The sequence below is a fragment of the Lingula anatina genome, chromosome 3, assembly GCF_051362555.1.
Source record: "Lingula anatina isolate TDL-2025a chromosome 3, LinAna3.0, whole genome shotgun sequence".
NCBI lineage: Eukaryota > Metazoa > Brachiopoda > Lingulata > Lingulida > Lingulidae > Lingula > Lingula anatina.
In genome coordinates, this window is record NC_141769.1 from 20933564 (window position 1) to 20948600 (window position 15037).

Sequence of the window (15037 nt, forward strand, 5' to 3'; positions counted from 1 at the left end):
GTTTACTCCACTGCCTAAATATAAGTCTAACTTCTATCCATGGAATAATAAGTGTGGTGTTCAGCTTCTATCCCTGGGAACCAAAAACCCTAGTGATCAGGTGTGGTGGATAACAGGCACAGCAAATTCTGGATATATAGGTCTTTAAAGTTGGCATTTTATCAACTCTTTTAAGAAAAAGTCAATTAATCAAAATTACTGTTTATCTAGTTTTTTGTTTTTTGTAATTATTATTTAAAATGACTAGGTAGTTTATCATACTGGTGTTTTATATGTAAAATGTATAAGCCTTATTGTTATAATTATCAACCCAACACATTACCAAGTTATTGTGCAGCTGTACCAGTACCCCCCGATTTAACTTCATAACAACATCCAATAGACTGTTGAATACAGGCTTTAATGCTGTTGATGCTATTACAATAGCTGTGGATGTCCGATCTGTATATATCAAGAACTGGTTGTTCCTGTTGTCTCACAGCTGTAGCATGCATAAAGCACTCTAAACACTGGTATACACAAAGTTAACTGTATAATAAGAAGTAAAAATCTACTCTAAAACTAAATACCTTTTCACACTTCTCCAGGGGCTCAGAAACACTTGAAATTACTTCAAACGTTTCTCTTAACCCAAGAACAGAATTACATGTAAGTAATTCATTTTTAGAAGATCAATTCTGGATGGAAGCCCACATACATATAAATATAGAACATAGGATAAGAAAAATAACTATGCTTCATAAAACTTTCAACATCATGTAATATAGCATAGCTTCAAAAAGTTTGAAAAAAGAATTCACTTCATAAATACATCTGGTCTGTAGTTATGTCTGTTCCTAAAAATGATTCAAAATATGCAATTTCTTCACTTCATGTTCATCATGTGCATGCAGTGATGTTTAAAAAGATTCCAATAGAGTTTGATCCTCTCTTAACCAAAAGTATTTTTAATGGCAAAAGAGTCATTTTAACATGAAGACTTACTTCTGTGACCTAGGAAAAATATTAATAACTTACAGTTGATTCTTCGCAAACATACTAGTAATCTACTTACTATCCGATTACTCAACAACTTCATCTACAGAAGCTCAGCTAAGTCAGCAGCATCAAAGATCTACATTGAAGTAAAAAAAGATTTACACTATATTCAGCCATAAATACAACACAAAATTGTTACATTCTACAAAATGTAATACTGTTCATCTTGGAACTGCTGATCTGGTGGGTAAAATAGGTATTTTCTTAATACAAATATCATAGCTGTAAGCACAGAAATAAGACAGGCAATGCTACAAAACACTCGAGATGACAGCACAATGAAGCATCACAGCAATAACTGGAGCTTCTCAGGAAACATTAAATACTATACTGTTTGACAAAGTATAACTTTGTAAAGTCATAGAATATTAAGCTAGTCTGTTAGTTAACTAATAGCACAGTACGACTCCATCCAAAACTCTTGATCAGCCAGCTCTTATTTCCTCTTCCTAAGATTCAATGGTCCTATCAAAGTTTCTGACCAGCTATAAAACTTTCCCTCCTCGTCCACGCCTAATCTCACTAGCCTGTGCTGCCACCTATTTCTTCTTCCCCTTTCCACTGAGAGTGGCTGCCTGTGCTGCCTGCTGAGCTGCCTGCTGTGAGGCAATGGTGGCAGCCTTCCTCTTCTGGAACAAGTTGTACTCATCATCCATGGCTTTCTTTTTCTCTTCCAATTTCTTTTTTTCATCTGCATGTTGCTTCTTTAGGCTGTCAAACTTGGCATGCAACTGAAAACAATATTGGCAAAATACCATGTACAGTAACTTCAACCAAATTGTCTCTTTCCAGTATTATTTGTCAGACACTGAAATAACAGAAACTAGATAATGGGACAGTACATTATACACATAGTCATTATACAGTAATTCGGATAAATAGATCTAATGGTGTTTAGCCAGACAGAAGGAGAATGAGTTTTTAATTGAAATTAAATGAAATAAATACAAGGAGTTATATGTTGAACAAATATATTAGATGTATGGCAACAATGACAGCTACAGTTAATGAGTTGTACAGACATTGATCAGAACACACACAGATACTAATTCCTTAACCACCATGCTATACAATTTCCAGAATACCATCTATAAATGGTTTTTGAGTTCTCAGTTTCTAGTCCAGTAACTGTTGTAATGAAGATAGATACAGGTGAATTTCTATCAGGGCAGTATATTAAAAATATGGGATGCAACAATGGTTTATTGCTTGTAATTTTGTAAATGATTTTGGATAAAAATAAATTGCTGATAAATATTGCAATTTGCTGAAAATTCCAAGAAAATGGTTTTCTTGTTATTTTAAAGTTTAACATGTACATTTATGGTTAATCTAAATGAAATAATGACCAACCTCTTTCTCTGATTCCTTCAATTCAGACTCCTTTTCCTTCACTCTAACAACAAACATCTGTCTCATCTCTTCCTCCTTCTTCTGAAGAGTGGCAACATGTTCGCTCCTCTTCAGCTCGTAGGTTTCCTTTAAGCTGAAATCACAAATTAAATTCTTATGATGGGGTGCAATGACACATATGTATGTTGAGCCTGGGTTGTCAAAAATATCCGCTGCCTAGCTATTAACAAATACAAATATTAAGGCTTTTTTCTAGGTAAAAGTCGAGGACAGCTGATGAATAAAAAAACAGTGACAATGAATTCATTAAATGCTTATATATTAATATTTTCTTTCCTGACGCAATTTATTGTGACTTCACATTTGTTTGGATGAGACAAAAGTTAAAGCTAAAATGAGGTTAGGGTAAGTAAAAACATCAAGCATGAGTGCATGTATATAAATATATATACATATCAGATGTGTTCCAGGTAATTATATGATGCACAAACATCACATTGCCACAACATAGTAGCATTGGAGTACATACCTCCTGCTCTCGCTATCTGTAAATCCCATTTGCTCCAGTCGACAGCGCCGGAACAGTTCATAATGGCGGCTGTGCGTCTGCTCCACCATGTCTTGCATGTTTGTACGAATCAACATCTCTCTCAGCTTCACGAAATCACAGTGGTTCTCATTCTCCACTAAAAAAACAAACAACAGTAAGTAATTGTCAATCTGACTGTTCTGCCATAATAATTTTTTATACACTGTAATGACTCCAAATAACATCACTGTTTTGTTAACGGCAAGAGATGCTTTATTTGGATATTGACAACACAAGCTCATATCAGCATGCCATTACATGGTTTTCAGATTAATACCAATTTCTCAGTAATTTGATTGTGGAAAGGACCTTGCAAAGATCAAATGTTCATCACATATACATCTGTTCACAAGAACTACGGTAATGATTCAATCTTTTCAACAGGCAAAAATTATCAAACTTTCAGATACATCATAATAAAATCATAAAAATTATATTTTTGTATAGCATTTGTGATGCTTTTAATGCATAGAATACAACTATAAGTCTGCTTTTCAATTTTGTTGCAATCACTCAATAGAAATACTCTTATTTTAAGAAATTATGACTTAAAAAATACAGTATCTGTAAAATTCACAATTTTCCCCAATTGAAAAGATCGAGTCATTACCGTAGATGTCCAGTCTGAAGTGACCACTCACCCTGCACAGTGCCCCAGGGGTATTGTCTTGCCTTCACCATCTTGTTCCCAACTTTGACCTCATCTGTGCTACCAACAACAGCAAAGGGAAGATGTGCCTGGAACATTGTCAATAAAGCTTCAATACATGCTCTACAGCTTAACAATTGTCAGAAAATCACACGCAAACATTTTGTTTACATTTAAGATTTTGATGGCAGCATGTACAGACATTTCTCTTTTATGTACACCAAAAAACCCATTGCCTTTCTCATTTAAGAGACATTTAACTTGTTTTTTCACATAACACATAATAAAAGATTCTTAATTACTGAATAATAGAATTAGCACTGGTTAGTGACAAACAGCACGCAACTATTCTACTTCCCACTGTGATCAGACATCAGCTACAAACACTTACATTCATGGAAGAGTTGAGCTCTGCCACCGTTTCGTCATCAGTGGGAAACTGGTAGATCTGAACCCCATTGCTCATCAGCTCACTCATCAGCTGAAATGGAAGAAAAAGGTATGAACCTTCTTTATACATGTTAATTAATGAGAATAAGATCAAAAAGGGGGAATAATATGGATACAGGCAGTCTTAGGTTTTGAAAAAAAATTTAAGTCGCGGTTATGAATAGAATACGATAAAATCTTGCTATTCTTCTAAATAAATATGCAGAATGGTGAGAGTTTTTACCGTCTATTCACCTGTTACTTTGTAATTGCCACACCTAACTTTTATATGATAACTTGGTGATAAAAGTAAAAAATCCATATTTGTAAATGAAAACCAACAATGTGGTCAGATAATAATAATTAAGATATATTTCACCTTGGCTTTGAACTTCTGCAACTCACTCTTGGTGATTGTGTCAGCCTTGGCTATGATAGGAATGATGTTCACCTTACTGTCTAGCTTCTTCATGGTGACTAGATCCAGGGCTTTCAGGCTGGAGAAATTACATACTTCAACTCAGTTTTTATTTACAACATCAAAGAAATGTGATGTGCATGATAATCTTGATAAAAAACATGACCTTTTTATAAGCAAAATAACAACAACAACATAATAAGTCATATTATAACACTGTTACATTGTTTATGTGCAATTTCAAGAATTCTGACAAAACATTTCACATAACATTGACTTAATGATGGCAACTGCTATCCTGACATTTTCTCTCCAGAGGGCATATCAGTGTGTTACACTTACGAGTGTCCTGTAGGAGCTATAAAGTAGAGGCAGGCATGGATTCTGGTGTCGTGGTAGGAATGCAGGGACCTCTTGATTTTCAGCTCCTCCTGGAGGTAAGCCTCAAATTGAGAATTGATGTAATCCACTATTGGCTTGAATCTGGAAAAGAACATTGATTGCCTATCTCAATAGCTGTATAGATAGAATTTAATATATAATTTTAATAGCAATAACACATATTCAACATAAATATTTTTAACATGCTTCATATTATACACAACATGGTCTTTTATGCTTTATTTAAACTAAGTAATTGCAGGTACTCTAACAATTCTTCAGGTGAAAAACAAGCAATGTCTCTCCATAGACTTATAGTTAATTATCCTATCTAATATCCATATTTAATGTTATGGGGAAAGAAAAGGTAATTAAAGAGCAGGTACAACTAACCCAGACATGGGCAATTCATTAACAATAAACTCTTAAAAATGGCCCGTGTGTGTCTACTCACGTGTCCTCCTTGTTGATCTGGTCACCAAAGCCAACAGTGTCCACATTGGTCAGCTTCAGCCTCACGTTACTCTCCTTCAGTTCTATTAGGAGACAAGACACACTGTTCAGTTATACCTAGATATGATGCTTTGACAGGCATATGGACAGCTTACAATCATGTCCACATACATCTCAAGTGTATCTTTTTTTTTTTTTTTGCACAAAATTCAGTTCTTTTGTAGTGTACAAATGTAATCCGATGTTTTCTTTTTGGCAGCCCAAGCTGATCACTAACGTGAATGGTTGATATATATATATATATATATATATATATATATATATATATATATATATATATATATATATATATATTATCCAAATCATAAAATGCACTGGTGAAATTATACAATATACAGTAGGTTCTTGCCAGAAGTTGACAGAGTTTTAACGGTAAATCCTTTAATTTATTAATGTACTTAAAGAAAATGCAACAACAACAGCAGAACTTGTATAAATGCTGGAAATAAAAAAAGTCACTTCAAAGCAGTATGTTCCAATCTAATGTGCATTTCACTGGTGACAATTCACAAACTGAAGAAAACCTGGTGAAAAGGTCAAAATGCAGTGATCTCCATTTCAATGCAAAATCCACTAGTAGATTTAAATTTCTCTTCTCTTATTATAATATAACTGGATGAATCAAAATATTCACTTCAATAAAGTACTAGTAAGTAAACATACCCTTGGCTAATACTGTACAGTAAATACCATGCCAACAAATATACAGAAATGATCTAAGGTTACCTTAAATCTGGAACTGCCACTGTAAACAAGTCACTTACCATAAGTATTAGACTTGAGTTTAACCCCAGGCAGATCATGCTTGCTGGGAGTGGAGTCAAAATGAGTATTGAACAGTGTGTCCATCAGTGTGGACTTGCCAATGCCTGTCTCTCCTGAAATATGATACAGCACACTCATATAATACATATATATCATATCATACATATAATTTGATAAAATTGTAAAGGTGAATTTTCAGTATTGAGTTGAAAAAAATTAAAAATAAAGTAAAGAAGAACTGCAGAAAATATCAAAGATTCAGCAGATACTGTTCCATACCTAGACAGAGGATATTGAAGCAGAATCCCTGTGACACGGACCTGTTGACCAGCTGGTCAGGGAGGCTGTCAAAGCCAACATGGCCATTCAGCTTCAGGTGACGTGCTTCTGGAGGCTGCAATGACATGAAGAATGTGTGGGTTTATATTGCAGAACATTTCACCAGTTCCACCAGGAGCAGTTCAATAACATACCACAGATATTTGACCCTAATGCCGATTTTTTCAGGAGCATTCTGTAGTTTTTTTTCATTACATACAAAACACTGCTAAGCTAATTAGCTCTCCTTCAGGAAATTTAGAAAAAATGAATGCAAAATTCATGTAGACAGAGAACCATCTGCCAAACATTGGCGTGAAAAGACACTCTCTGCCACAGTACGTGTTGATCATAAGTGCCATAATCAACCAGATACAGCAAACTTCTATTTAAACATCCCAAAAGTAAAAGGTGCTTGCCAAAGTTGAAAGCTACCCTGGCCTAGGCATATTTATATGTTGTTACACAGCTGTTTTAAAAACAACTAAATCCTGGCATACTTCAGTTTATATAACAATTATGTCTGATAAAAGGTGCATTTCAAATATGTTATGTTGAAGATTCATGTCAAATCACTGTATAGATCTTTAAGAAGTAAATAAGTTATTATACTGATACATCTATGAAGATGTTATATCTAATCCACCTTTAGATATTACATTTTTATAGTTGATCTTCATAGATACATCAGTAGAATAACTTATTTACTGTAAATATGTAATGTGAAACTTTTCTGTCAGTGAAAACTGACATATAACCATATTTAACCAAAGATATTTGTGAGCACTGATTACTGTACATCATTAAATTTTGGATCAATGCATACAAAATGGCAACAATCACTAAAATATATCTGTCACAACAAATTAAGGTCATAATATAAAGGCTGCACTGCCACAAGAAATGTCCCATCATGAAAATGAAGTGTTTCAATAAAATAAAATCTGAGGGACATGTAGAGCAACAGGACGTAAAGCAATAGAGATGCAGTTCTCAAAGGTGGATATAAATTTCATTTTTTCCTTCAATCAATAGTGCTGTGCATGTTGAGTGTTTTTCCGTCACCTTTGTGAATGTTACTTCCTGGTTACAATACATGAAACTCTTGACCTGTAGACAATTAAATTTTTTGGACTTGGGTCTTTTCAAATGTCAAATAGTACTTCCTGGTTATATAAATGACACTCTTGATGAGCAGACAGTCAATTTTTATTCTAATTATGTTGTATATAAATACAGTTTTTCTTTAAGTCAACAACTCTGTCCTTATCAAGTCAATGTGTACATGTCGATCTTATCTATAATTCTCCTTATCAATACTAATGCTCAGAAACTATTTATTTAAAATAGTAGATGACTAACAAATGAATTTCATCTTACTCACTCAAAGTTACAATTTATAATTGCTTAAAAACAGCTAAAAGGTTTTCTTTCTGGGATTTTTGAGCTAAATCTCATGTTCCTTGAGAAAAAAAAAGGCAATATTATCCTACTCGCAAATCATTGCTTGACTTGGATACTAGCATTGGATTCAGTGCTTTATTCCTAATAAGGTACTAGTAATTTTGTTCTAAATGCCTAGCCAGACATTTTAAACCACCACAATCTTCTTGACATTTCAGAAGGAAATAATGACAATTATAAGTATTTTTATTTGAGAGGTTTTATTATTTTTAAGGCCAAATTTCAGACAAGTAACTTTGCAGGATACTTAGGAATAAAAAAAAAATTCCTTAAGGATATATTCAAAAAGTACTAACATATCTTTAACACTGAAATAGACATGACACTTGGATTTTGCTTTTGTTTAAAGCAAATGTTATTGTAAGTTACTAAGACTACCTAATTAAAAAAAAATAGCTGAAGCAGAAAACGTCTCTCTGTAATAATGTTGGAAATTCTCTACATCTCACTTGTTTTGTTGTACATATCACAATACTGATTATCATAATAATGATGAAATATGGCAAACTTCAAAGATACTTCCAACCCATACTAGAAGTGGTTTGTCCTGAGTCATCTGCCAACATTCAGATATATTACTATCTTTCCTGACATTAATGATTAAGAAACATTTATTTTGTCTTCTGTTCTGAAACATGGGCTAAATCAACTAAAATACATCATGTACATCAACTGCATCAACACATATATATACATGTACATATATGTATTGCACAACATGACTTAACCAAGGGTATTGCCATGATAATCTAATCTTGATCTTATTGCTGCAACATACTATGACATCAAACTTGCATATATCATCATAAAAATCAAGTCATATTTTTCCTTTCTCACACATGGCAGATGGCAAAGCTATCAAATGATACTGGACCAGATGTTGTCTTCAAATGTGTTTGTATCAATTTCAGAATCAATTTCTTACAACTGACTTAATTATCATAAAAATATTTCTCTAATTAAATTTCAAGAACTTATTTTAATCATGCATATTATAACTAAATTTTTAAACTGCATAATCTTTGTTAACAATTACTAGTAATATGATCAAGTGAGAACGGCAAAATTCTGATAATTCATAGTCTCACTACATATAATTTTAAGTCTCTACCATTTAGCTTATCATGAATCATGTTTTAAATAAAAAGTATTTTAAAAAAGGACAGGTTAAAATGTGTTAAACATATACATTAACACAAAGTGGACAACCCTGCCTGTGAAATTTGAAATGCATGGTACTGGCGTTGAAGTTCAAAATTCAGAATACAGACAAACCTGATCCATGGCTTCTGGGCTCCTAGAGAAGACAAAACTACATTGACCCAGGCTGTGCAAGCTTACTACTATGCATATTTCATGCATCAAGGTCATATATATTAATGGAACATTACCATAAGGCACAAGCACCAACTACCAGTGATAGCTTTGTGGTCACGATTTACATAGACATACAACAAATGATGTATTAAAAGGTATCCTTTAATGCTATCTGTTATGAATCCTACCTGCATGGCGTTTTAACACTTAGAAATGTTTTATCCAAGAGTCGTGAGAACAGACTTAAAATACATATCAAAATAGAGATGGTAATCCTTTAATTAAAAATCATTGGTAAAAATGCAGTAACATATTTCAAAGAAAACACTTTGAAGATCTAATTATTCTTAGTCCTCTAAAGTTGACTCTAAAGACTAATCGAATCCGTCCGCGGGTCCACACCCACCATAGGTGCCATTTCACATATTTCACTTACATTATCTAAAGATTGTATCTTGACATGAAGGATAAATTCGATTTACAGACTAAAATTAATTAAATACCACACATATCTTAATAAACAAATATGAATATTTTCAAATGATCATGAACGCAACATTCTAAGCACCTGCAACTTATTTCTATGAGGAAAACTTACCAAGTTTCTTTGCACTTCGGCAACTGCCATTTCTTTGTGAAAAATTACGGAAGCTGAAATATTGTGCTGCGGGACTGATAAACAGTAATATTGAATATGAAAAAGGCAATATTCAATAATAGAGTAAAGTTATGGACATTATGATTATGTTTCAGTTAAATGTTGAATATGGTTTAATTGATTATGAAATAAATTTGAAACAAAAAATCTATTTAAACCAATTAAAATTTGACAGCACATTCAGTCCGTTGACCCGGAAATGGATATGGAGAAAGTGCAGAATTATTTCGACCGATTTTGTTCATGATATTCTAATCTGATTTGAGTAATTGATCGACTACATTCACGTGGTATCGGGAGCATTCAATTACTTGCAACTCAGTCACTATGACCAGTGAGAGTTCGCAAGTGTATGCATCGCCTGCGCAGGAGGCAAAGACGGTGGAGGAGTTGCTCAAAATGCCGGGTAGTACCGAGGTCAAATTTGGAGTTTTGATCGGGTTAATTAAAGTAGAGCAGGTGACAAATAAAGAAGTCGTGGATACATTGCTTCACTTGGTAAGTTACGTAATATAGCGCACCTATGGTTCATAGGTCAAGGGATTTGTCTGCCAAACTATTTTATTTCAGAACAGCCGCAGATGCAATGATTTGACCTACCTGTGCCGGCAGGTGGGTCATTGTGATAGTTTAAAAGGAAAACAAGCAATGTCTGACATTAGGAATATTAAATAAGACTTTCCTTTATTTTTAATAAAATATAGCAGGGTCTGTTGGGTTTATTTTTGTTTGAAAACATAGAAATTGACTTCAAGATTATTATATATTATTTTGTTTCTGTTTGTACAGTGCACGTTATAGATTTTTTACTTTTGTTCAGCATCAGTACAAGGAGTTATTATTGGATTTTTGCTGCTGACACTGTTACACTTGAACCAAGTCAGATCCAAAGTGCTGTTCTCAACAGCATATTTTGTTAATGAGAATAAACTCGCTGTCATTGTCAGCATGTTGCATGTCATCTACAAGTGCATTTTGAGTTTGTGAGAAAAAATACCTTAAAAATTGTTCAGTTATTCAGCATGGTGCCCCTCAATGTTGTGTTATTTTCTTGTCTGTACCATGTAGAAAAGCCCTTAGAGAAATCCTCTTTAAGTGTGTCTGACATTGACAAGGGATTGAGAAATAATAACAGCTACTTAAATTGACTGTCTGGACAGGAACAGGGCTCATTATTTGAATATTGGTGCATAAAGACTCTTTGATTGTTTGTTTGGGGTGGGTGGGTTGGGGGAGGGGAGGATCATTTGCCAAATGTTAAGAAATGCTTTAAATTACAGATTGTACACTGCATGCCTAATATTTACTAGAAAAAAGTTTTAAGAAATATTAATCGGTTGGTTTTTAGAGGGAAAATTGACATGAGGTCATATCTTAAAACTTCATCTTTGAAATATTTGCTCCCTTAGGGATTATTTTGTTGGCTTAAAAAGAAAGGTAACAAACAAAAAGATCAGTTGCTACTTTTCAGTGTTAAGAATTAGTTATTTGTCTCATTCTGGTGTGACAAACAATTGGGTATCTTGTCAGTGTCCCAGTTACAACAAAACTTTCTGAGTGGGTACATTTGTTAACTGCTATGAGAGTTGTATGTGACTGGATGTGTCATTCACTTTTATCATATTTCAATCTTTCCCAGTTTCAACTGACTGTTGATTTATGTCACTCACATGTCTGCCCAGAGTGTCCGTGTCAGCAGATGCAAAAAAAGTTTAGCTTACTTTGCAAAAAATGGCCCTTTACATGGAGTTTTATGCTCTTGGCAAACAATTTTCTGCTCTGATATTTAAGATAAGTATAGTTAACATGGAAATAAACATTAGCATTGGCAAGGCATATTCAGTAGTATGGTAAATCTTCCTTGTCACTTAGCTTCAAGGAAAAAATTATGATCAGTATCCATTTATCATTCTAAGATAGGCCATCATAGGAATGTGCCCAACATGGAGGCATTCACGTGCCGGGCTATTGTCTGTCTGCATGGCTTAAGTCTGGTGCACTATTTGATAGCTGCATCTTATGATACAGATATTTACAGGTTATTGATTGGGGCACATGTTTGGACTCGATATCAGGCTATAAGATGTGTTAGCCTGACATATTTTCTGTGTATTATTTGCCCTAGTTACTGGGGGTTATGATCAGATAGCACAACCACTGCAGCCTAATGCTGTCTGTGATGGGCAGTACTAAAGATGGACTGTTTTATACCTTTTAAGTGTTTAACTCTATGAGTGTTCCCATAATCCTGTCATACTAGCTGAATTGATCTAACTCCTTTGGGATCTTGCTAAATTGCATACAGTTTAAGTGACTTAAATATACACTCTGATACGCCCCTCATAACTTAAAGTACTTGCCAATGGGTGAAGTTTGGAAAACTCTGTGGTTCAAGATGTTGTTCTTGTTGCTTTACAAGGGGGGCGTGGCTGATTACAGTGACTGTGCCTTACGTAATGAGAATATCTGCTGAGATAGACAGATCCTGCTAGTATGATAATAGTGATAATAGTGTGGGAATAGTGTGGGAACTTTAAAGTTTCTGCCAAGGGAGGAAATTAAAAGTACGATAAAACGCCTAAAACAATTAGATACGCTAATTTAGTGAAGTGGAGATACAGACTAAACTGAAATTAAAGTTATCAGTTTCAACTGATTATCTCTTGTTTGCTTCAAGATTCATGCCCTTATGTTGTAGTTCTGTATTTTCAATAATACTGCAGTATACTGGGACCAGTTTCACAAGGAATACTGCGAAACATTCAATTTATCTTCCAGTAGTTGGTTATATTACCATGTTGAGCACAGTTTGGTGACAGCCAACTGTCCTTTTATAATTTAGGTTATCCTTGGTGGGTTGTTGCCATTTTAAAATGAAGACAGATATATTCAGATTATCTGTGTTGTCACTGTTGATCCATGTTGTTGCTGATGCTGTTGCAGTCCAGCACATTTGTTTGTCCAAAACTGCCAAACTTTTCATTTTATAAAATCAAAAATGTACAGAGTAAACTGTATGCTTCAGGTTACAGGTTCAGTTATTGGATTTTATTGGTTTGCATGTGTTTTTGCACTAAGTGCCTAAATGCACATATTTGTGTTTTACTTAAAATATAAGACAGGACTTGTTTGTGTATTTTTGTGACATTCTCTGCATCAGTGCCAAACCTTATTGTTTTACTTTGAATTTTCTTATTTAATGAAAAGGTTGGTTGAGTTTGAAAAAAAAATCATGATTGGTTTAAACTAGTTTTGTATGTATTTGCCAGCCCTGATGTTTTGTTCTGTGACACTACCTGACATATTGAAAGAGAAATTGTATATTGTTATTGATTGATTATTTTCCAGTCACTTTACAGGTAAACAAGGGACTGTCCTGTTGGACAATGAGCACAGCACAACATCAACATGTTGAAAGGAAATAAAAAGTAAAAACGGTCAATTAGGAAATGTTTTTTTAATGGGTGATTAAAACTTTTCTCAGCCTGATATAAGACAGAAACGTAGCTTTTTGATCTTCTTTTTAAAGAATAAACCCTCCCAATGGCTAGCGCTGTGTATAGGCTACATTCAGAACTTAAGGTATTTTTTCTGCCTACATTACCACTTTAAAGTATGAGATCTTTTATTCAGTTTGAATTCAGTTTCTTTAATAACAGGCTTAATGTTTTAGTAGAGGCTCTACTTTAAAAATGTCACTGTCCTCAGGTATGTCTTCTCACCTTGAATAAAGTCAATATATTCTTTTGAATTATACTTGCACTTGTATTTTTCAAAAAAGAAAAAAAAAGAATAGATAAGTAGAAAGATAAAAAAGTTATCAAGTCTAATGCTCATATCATCAGGTTTTACTTCAGCTAAAGTACAGCACAAATAAGAACCTATCGTATTTTATCTCACTAAGCTGAAAAATAATGATGGACTGTTGGCTTGCTGCACTGGGATTTTCTTACAAAATTCCTTCAGTAGTGTGTTCTTTGGGAGATATCTTTGGGAATAATAACACAAGTGGATATAATTCTCTTTGAACAGGATAGTGTTTCCATGCTGTAGTCTCACAAATGTATCTATTAAAGAACACATAAATCTTCACTATTGAATGAAATTGCTATGAATAAATTTGCTCTTTCAGTGCCGGACATCTTTTTGGCAATAGCTCATGAAATCACTGAATCATTTGAATGGGTTTGAATCCATATAATAATTATTAAACTTAATGGAAATTTGTTAATAAGGGAAATGAGGTAATTGTCAAGTTACAACATGCAAAAGCAATCTGGAAATGCAGTTTGGTTTTGAATTAAGATGCTGTGTAATGGGTCCATCATTTGGCATTACAGCACCAGTCATAGTAGTTTAATTTCAAGTCAAATCCAGCCAGTACTTGGTAGAAAATTTAACTAATCAGTTGTGAGAAATATTGCTGTATAATGGATTCACCATTGTCTGTTCACATGTAAAAGCCACATTAATGCATTGCCCGTATCCGCAGCTATTATTTACACAAAGGTCATTCTCATAATGGTCTAAAAGGGAAACTGTAACAGATATAAACACACACACACACACACACACACACACACACACACACACACACACACACACTCTTAATGCTTACTTCCACTTGTGCTATGATTGAAATTATAGGTATATAGCTGTACTTGTTTGAAGTGATTATAAGTCTAGGAAGTTATAGATAGCCTATCTGAAGAACTGTAATGTCAGTGATGGTGCCACATGATCAAACCATGTAAATGTGGACCTTTCTTTAATACCGAAAAAATAATTGAACATGGTGATGTCCAGGCAAAAACAAGAAAAAAAAAACAGCATGCTGACCTAGCACTTTTACACAGACATATGTCACTGTGCCTTGGCTGGTATTGGGTTCACAGGTGGTAAGAAGTAAGTGCAGGGACACCATCCACACGGCTGCTACTGTTGAACATTGTAATGATTTGCCAAATAAAGATTTCAAAAACTAAAGGAACTGAATATGATGGAACCTTTTTTATCACATTATACAGAATTTCAGATGGCAGTAAGAGTTGGAAGGTTTTGCACTTCAGCTTTTCCTTGAATAACATTGTGCCCAAGTTTAATGATTGCTCCCGCCTGTAATGAATCATTGCATGTTGTACTAAG

General features: G+C 34.0%; 2 protein-coding genes across 3 annotated transcripts in view; one reads left to right on the top strand and one right to left on the bottom strand.

Moving 5' to 3' along the window:
- Positions 1-381: 381 nt before the first annotated feature.
- On the bottom strand, positions 382-10007 carry LOC106158824 (septin-6). Its single transcript, XM_013534925.2, has 11 exons — positions 9833-10007; positions 6415-6529; positions 6135-6248; positions 5312-5393; positions 4819-4959; positions 4438-4555; positions 4021-4110; positions 3622-3718; positions 2921-3077; positions 2392-2524; positions 382-1769 (listed from the first exon to the last, which is right to left on the bottom strand). The coding sequence occupies exons 1-11, from the start codon at positions 9860-9862 to the stop codon at positions 1578-1580; spliced, it is 1269 nt and encodes a 422-aa protein (XP_013390379.1). The 5' UTR covers positions 9863-10007; the 3' UTR covers positions 382-1577.
- Positions 10008-10073: 66 nt separating this feature from the next.
- Positions 10074-15037, top strand: part of LOC106180567 (neurobeachin) — an 86844-nt gene continuing 81880 nt past the window's right edge. For both annotated transcript variants that reach the window (XM_087008940.1, XM_087008941.1), the window contains exon 1: positions 10074-10390. In XM_087008940.1, the coding sequence (XP_086865066.1) occupies positions 10220-10390 (171 nt within the window). In that variant the 5' untranslated portion in view covers positions 10074-10219. The remainder of the gene's footprint in view (positions 10391-15037) is intronic.